The following is a 7,453-nucleotide window of genomic DNA, read 5'->3' as shown; positions in this document are numbered from 1 at the left end:
CCCCGCGCAAACATTAAGTTACGAGTTATTTACATGCTCCTCTTTTCTTCACATGTCTCTTTAAAATCCTTTTGAAAAATGTGATCCTAAAATTTAGGTGAACAACAATGGCCATCTAACGTTTACCGAGCCGCTGTCTGCCTACAAGCCCTCTCTGGATTCCGGAAGAGACATCATTGCTCCTCTTTGGACTCGCCTTGACAACAGACGCGGAGGAACTATCTCCTATAGAGAGGATACAAGCAGTGCTGTACTGGCACAAGCCACTGCGGCTGTTAAGCGATACTTCCCTAGCATACCTTTTGCTGCTACTTCAACTTTTGTCGCTACCTGGGACAGTGTGCCATACTATAATGGTGGAGGGGTAAGGCCTACAATAATCTCTGATTTTCAATGACTGGTCCGTCTTGGTTTGTTTGGAAGGTTTTGAATGCTGTCTACTGCTGTTTTGAAGGTGGCCACTTTCCAAGTGCTTTTAGCCTACAATGTTCATCGCTCTTTCATCCTGATCTACTATGGAGATGTTGCAGAAACAGGACTACCTTGGCAGGTAAGTGGAGTAGCCTGCTGCTTCTCGTGCACTGTACAAATGACAAAAAAAAAACAATACTAATAGACAATTTAAAAGGAATTGCTCATGAATGCAGAAAAGGGGTTCTTCCTTTTTTTTTTTTTATAAATAGAATGACAACATAAAGTATTTTGTTTACTTCTACAGGCTGGCTTTTACACTGTGGACACTATCAGTTCTTTCACAATTCCAGCATCCAGCGCCCCAGAACTCTCGTCAAGCAGCAATATCAACGTGACTGCTTGCTGGTCTTTCCATGTCGATGGTTCACCAAACTGTAAGCTCACTAGCTGTACTATTGGTAACGACAAGGTTCTCAGGGGTGAATTCACTAAAATTTAGTGCCACTGTAGCACGCCGTGTTTGAGCACAAAACCTGAATCTTATTTACAGTTGAGCTTTACTTGGCACTGTGTAGTTGAGTGTACCTTCAGCCTCTTAAAAAATCCAATTCAGGTTGTAGATTGCAGTGGGCAAGTCTTATTACACAATTCCAGAAATATTTGCCAGATTGTAGTAGTCTGCTGTACTTATTACAACCTTGCACTCAGAAGCAGCCTGTTAGCTCTGGGCAAATTCCGATGTGCAGTAATTTTGTGGCCATATTACTCTAGCTCGATTACCTTATTTATATAATTCTTGTTGTCAGTCAGGTGCTAAAATCATATCAGAAACATAAAAATAGACAACACTAATAAACAAGCACAATTCATTCATAGTGACTTCCCCTTTGACAATTTTAACCAGTGCAGTGTTTGTTTGTGAGCTTATGTTTGTCAGAAGAACTAAAGGATTCCTTGTCACTTACATTTTTCCTAGTGCCCTCTAATTTCCTACCATTTGGGAATGGAGAAAGAGTGACACCCCGTATGGATAATGGAAGCTCTGAAGCCATTATATTGCAGCAGCCTTTTAAATATTTTGGACGCACTTACAGTCAGATCTTTGTAAGTATTTTTAGTTGCCATTTTACATATTTTTATTCTACTTGCATCTAAAATCACAAGTCTCTTTGAATGAGTTAAAATACTATCTTTACTTTATTCAGACTTTGATATCTCAATGTAAAAGTTTTTGTAATTGTTAAAATCAGTGGACTTTTGATTCACCGAATTAACAAGTAGAAAATGTTGCTCATTCTACCTCTTCATTCTGTCATCATGTATTCCCCTTACAACACACAAAAAATGTTTATTCCTAAATTTTAGGTAAACAACAATGGCCATCTAACTTTTAATGAGCAACTATCCGTCTACATCCCCCTTCTGAATTCTGGAAGAGACATCATTGCTCCTCTGTGGACTCACCTTGACAATAGACGTGGAGGAACTATCTCCTATAGAGAGGATACAAACAGTGCTGTATTGGCACAAGTCAATGCTGCTCTTAACCAATATTTTCCTAACCTCCCCCTTCCTTTTAACACTACATCAGCCTTTGTGGCTACCTGGGACAATGTGCCATACTCCTCTGGTGAAGGGGTAAGGCCTAATCTTTAATTGTCAGTACAGTACTCTATCAATATAGATTATTCAGTACTGTGTGTTTTACTTTGAAAGGTTCTGAATGCTGTTCATCTGTGTTTTGAAGGTAGTTACTTTTCAATTGGTTTTGCTCTCCAATGTTGACCACTCCTTCATCCTCTTCAATTATGGCAACATTGCAGAAACAAGACAACAATGGCTAGTAAGTCACAATGTGTTGTTGCAATATGCAAGAGAATCAGTTTCCAAACTGTCAGTTTACATATCTTTTTTTATGCAGGCTCACTATGGCACAGTGGACTTTGAGCACTCATACACTTGTTCCCTACTGACATCCTCTGAATTGTCATACAATAGCAACGTCAACATTAATGGTCGCTGGGTTTTTCAGGTTTACAATGGTAATGTAATTTATTTTGATTAATATTTTTTTGTATTCTCTGTATGGACCCTGCACAGTATTTCTTTTGTTTTCATTTTTCTTGTTATGTTGATACCTGTAAAGGTACTTGTGTGTCTTAAATTATTCTGATTGAGAACAAGTAGAAATGGATTTGCAGAGAAACTGAGACCCAATCTGAGGAGATGTTTGAGAACTGAGGCCTTCGAAACATAGATAAAACGGCATATTTTAAGTATAGTTGTGTCAAATCAAGTCATCTTTATTTATATAGGGCTTTTTACAATGCAGATTGTGTCAAAGCAGCTTTACAGTGATAACTGGTATATAATTTTGGCTCTTAAAGAATGGTGTCAATGCAGGCAGATCAAAGCACTGTTGAATATCAAATGTCAAGTCAAATGTCAAGTGTCCCTAACTAAGCAAGCCAAAGGCGACAGCGGCAAGGAACCCAAACTCCAACAGGTGACAGGTGATTTACATGCGGGACCACACCCCCGGCATCCGGGTATAAATAGGGCCAGCATACTCACCTTCATTCATATTTTAGCTGAGGAGCCGAGATAGATATCTGGCCACTCAGCGGTGACTCAGAGCTATGGCAGGGGAATGTAACGTCTCCGTTCTCTCCTTCTGGGAACGGGCTTACAACAGTAACCTAGACATTCCCATTCAGTCCGTCACATTCAACGTTACGTCGATACTGACGTAATGGGGTCCCATGGAAAGCACCATAGCAACTGAACCACGTTACGAGTGCTATGGAGGCAGATGCTGGCAGGCCGTAGCGTCCCCAATGCAAGTGCGGCCCATACTCGCAACCCTCCAGCGCCCAGAGTAAGCCCAGGAATGTCTTCCATACCAGTGGGATGGAGAGGACAGGGTGTTACAATGGAGAGGTCGAAGTTGCTGTTCCTTACCCATGGGGAAGAGTGCTTCGGAACCCAATTCCCTCGTTTTTCAGCCATGACCAAAATGCCAGGAAAGCGTTCCCCGAGGAGGGGAAAGCTACGGAGACCACACCCTGCCCGAGGGGAGGTAATGTGTGGAAAACACATATGGAGTGGCCTGAGGACAGTAACGCATATGGAAGATCTCTGATGTAGGTCCTACCTTCCGGGAGGAATGCACTAGCAATCAGAGACAGGGACAAAATGAAGCTGCCCAGGGAAAGACACGGGTTTACCATCAGGGAAACCATACCGTGGACAAACACATATGGGATTACCCGCAGGGAATCACAGCATATGGGCATCTAGCCCAGGACAAGGGCAGACCAGTCGGGCATACACACGAGTACTGGACCTAGCAACGGACACCTCCGCCACGTCTGGCCGCTGCAGGATGCAGGAGGAACTCCACAGGGTTCACCGTTACAGGGAACTGAACTGAGGAGCGGGAAAAGTGCTCGCATTCCCTCTCCCGAGTGAAATGGCACAGCAAGCGAACACCCATGGCTATCTATGAGTAGACAGCACACGGGTGGACACTGGTTCCACTTGGAGATTGTAATATCTCGCGAATGTATTTGGTGTCGCCCAGCCTGCAGCTCTGCAAATGTCTGCAATAGAGGCGCCGTGCGCCAACGCCCAGGAATAAGCAACACCCCGAGTGGAGTGAGCTCGCTACCCGAGGGGGCACGGCTCACCTTACAACTGGTACGTCAAGGCGATGCATCCACTACCCAGTGGGCCAACCTCTGTTTGGAGACAGCCTTTCCCTTCTGCTGACCTCCAAAACAGACAAAGAGCTGCTCAGAGCTTCTGAAGCTCTGCGTGCGGTCCACATAAACGCGCAGGGCACGAACGGGACACAGCAACGCGAGGGCTGGGTCTGCCTCCATCTGGGGGCAGTGCTTGCAAGTTCACCACCTGGTCCTGGAAGGGAGTGGTGGGAACTTTGGGCACATATCCAGGCCGGGGTCTCAGGATAATGTGAGAGTAGTCCAGCCCGAATTCCAGGCACGAATCACTGACCGAAAATGCTTGCAGGTCCCCAACCATCTTGAAGGAGGCGAGCGCAGTCAGGAGCACTGTCTTGAGAGACAGATGTTTCAGCTCAGCTGACTCAAGGGGCTCGAAGGGAGCTCTCCGTAGGCCCAAGAGGACGACAGAGAGGTCCCAGGAGGGAATGAGGCAAGGCCTAGGGGGATTTAACCTCCTGGCGCCTCTGATTCAGCCCACTCCACGATGCAGCAATTGACATCTGATCCTCCTCCGGAGCGCCGAAAGTGACAGCAGGCTTAAAATTGCTGTTTTCAGGACAATTAAAATTGCTGTTTTTTGCTCTCTTGTATCAGAAATTCACTCTATTAGAGGTGAAAGAAAGATTAGCCGATCGGCTCCTAAGCAAAAGTATGAATGAAGGTGAGTATGCCTGGCCCTATTTATACCCGGATGCCGGGGGTGTGGTCCTGCATGTAAATCTCACTGGCCAATTCCCTTTGGCTTGTTTTGTATCCTTGGAGGTGATTGGGCTCCCAGGCGAGACCCCATTATGCCAGTATCGACGTAACGTCAAACGTGACTGACTGAATGGGAACAAGGCTTAGTCGAGGGGCCAGTTCTCCTCTGGCGAACAGTGCTTTGTTACGATTCAGGTAGCTATCATAAGTCCGATAGGATCTTAAATTATAGGAAATTTTCTGAAGAGACATGATCACTTTATATGATAAACAGATTGAATTTAGTCTCATATTCACATTTAAACATTCATCAACTCACACATCAGTTGTGGTAAATGGAAGCTCAAGCATGTTTGCTTGACGTGCAAGAACCAATGAGATTCATTCTCGTGTGTTATGCAGTACGTCTGAGCTTCCACAAGAACCAATTGAGGTTCATTCTCATGTTACGCAGCATGTTTAAGCTTCCACAAGAGATTTGTTCTAGCAAATCAAGCTGGTTCGGTTGAGCTTCTGTTTATATTTGCTGATCAATGTTTATAATGTGAATATAGGCCTAAATTAAATCTGTTCATCATATAAAGTGATTAAGTCTCTTCAGATTTTTTTTTAAACCGCTCAATTCATATGGATTATTTTTATGACCTCTTAATTAACTTTTTGAAGCTTCAAAGAGTCAGTTGCGTAGCTGTCTATGGAGTGAAAGAAAGCTTTCTGTCCATCCAAAGACAGCTACGCAAATGACTCTCAGATTTCATGAAAAGATCTTTATTTGTGTTCTGAAGAGGAACAAAAGTCTTACAGGTTTGGAACAACATAAAGGAGAGTAATTAATGACAGAATTTTCATTTTTGGGTGAACTATTCCTTTAAGTAGTTCTATATACAGGTGCTGGTTATATAATTAGAATATCATCAAAAAGTTGATTTATTTCACTATTTCCATTCAAAAAGTGAAACTTGTATATTATATTCATTCATTACACACAGACTGATATATTTCAAATGCTTATTTTTTATTTTTTTTATTTTGATGATTATAACTGACAACTAAGGAAAATCCCAAATTCAGTATCTCAGAAAATTAGAATATTACTTAAGACCAATACAAAGAAAGGATTTTTAGAAATCTTGGCCAACTGAAAAGAATGAACATGAAAAGTATGAGCATGTACAGCACTCAATACTTAGTTGGGAGCTCCTTTTGTCTGAATTACTGCAGCAATGTGGCGTGGCATGGAGTCGATCAGTCTGTGGCACTGCTCAGGTGTTATGAGAGCCCAGGTTGCTCTGATAGTGGCCTTCAGATCTTATGCATTGTTGGGTCTGGCATATTGCATCTTCCTCTTCACAATACCCCATAGATTTTATATTGGGTTAAGGTCAGGTGAGTTTGCTGGCCAATTAAGAACAGGGATACCATGGTCCTTAGCTTTGGCACTGTGTGGAGGTGCCAAGTCCTGTTGGAAAATGAAATCTGCATTTCCATAAAGTTGGTCAGCAGCAGGAAGCATGAAGTACTCTTAAACTTCCTGGTATACGGCTGCGTTGACCTTGGACCTCAGAAAAGGCAGTGGACCAACACCAGCAGATGACATGGCACCCCAAACCATCACTGACTGTGGAAACTTTACACTGGACCTCAAGCAATGTGGATTGTGTGCCTCTCCTCTCTTACTCCAGACTCTGGGACCCTGATTTCCAAAGGAAATGCAAAATTTACTTTCATCAGAGAACATAACTTTGGACCACTCAGCAGCAGTCCAGTCCTTTTTGTCTTTAGCCGCTTCTGACGCTGTCTGTTGTTCAAGAGTGGCTTGACACAAGGAATGTGACAGCTGAAACCCATGTCTTGCATACGTCTGTGCGTAGTGGTTCTTGAAGCACTGACTCTAGCTGCAGTCCACTCTTTGTGAATCTCCCCCACATTTTTGAATGGATTTTGTTTCACAATCCTCTCCAGGGTGCGGTTATCCCTATTGCTTGTACACTTTTTTCTACAACATCTTTTCCTTCCCTTCGCCTATTCTATTAATGTGCTTGGACACAGAGCTCTGTGAACAGCCAGCCTCTTTTGCAATGACCTTTTGTGTCTTCCCCTCCTTGTGCAAGGTGTCAATGGTCGTCTTTTGGACAACTGTCAAGTCAGCAGTCTTCCCCATGATTGTGTAGCCTACAGAACTAGACTGAGAGACCATTTAAAGGCCTTTGCAGGTGTTTTGAGTTAATTAGCTGATTAGATTGTGGCACGAGGTGTCTTCAATATTGAACCTTTTCACAATATTCTAATTTTCTGAGATACTGAATTTGGGATTTTCCTTAGTTGTCAGTTATAATCATCAAAATTAAAAGAAATAAACATTTGAAATATATCAGTCTGTGTGTAATGAATGAATATAATATACAAGTTTCACTTTTTGAATGGAATTAGTGAAATAAATCAACTTTTTGATGATATTCTAATTATATGACCAGCACTGTACATGTATTCTGGTTGAGAGAAAACAGGTCACAAAGTAATGGTACATTATTAAAGGGTTAGTTCACCCAAAAATGAAAAAACTGTGATTAATTACTCTCCTTCATGTTGTTCCA

At 42.7% G+C, this 7,453-nt stretch overlaps 1 protein-coding gene across 1 annotated transcript in view; it reads left to right on the top strand.

Moving 5' to 3' along the window:
- Positions 1 to 97: 97 nt before the first annotated feature.
- Positions 98 to 7,453, top strand: part of LOC125261249 (alpha-tectorin-like) — a 41,720-nt gene continuing 34,364 nt past the window's right edge. The window contains exons 1-7 of the mRNA XM_048179865.1: positions 98 to 364; positions 455 to 550; positions 719 to 848; positions 1,391 to 1,518; positions 1,780 to 2,052; positions 2,162 to 2,257; positions 2,336 to 2,456. Of these exons, the coding sequence (XP_048035822.1) occupies positions 1,441 to 1,518; positions 1,780 to 2,052; positions 2,162 to 2,257; positions 2,336 to 2,456 (568 nt within the window). The 5' untranslated portion in view covers positions 98 to 364; positions 455 to 550; positions 719 to 848; positions 1,391 to 1,440. The remainder of the gene's footprint in view (positions 365 to 454; positions 551 to 718; positions 849 to 1,390; positions 1,519 to 1,779; positions 2,053 to 2,161; positions 2,258 to 2,335; positions 2,457 to 7,453) is intronic.

The sequence above is a fragment of the Megalobrama amblycephala genome, unplaced genomic scaffold (assembly GCF_018812025.1).
Source record: "Megalobrama amblycephala isolate DHTTF-2021 unplaced genomic scaffold, ASM1881202v1 scaffold383, whole genome shotgun sequence".
Classification (NCBI taxonomy): domain Eukaryota; kingdom Metazoa; phylum Chordata; class Actinopteri; order Cypriniformes; family Xenocyprididae; genus Megalobrama; species Megalobrama amblycephala.
This window is presented reverse-complemented; position numbering and strand designations above follow the sequence as displayed.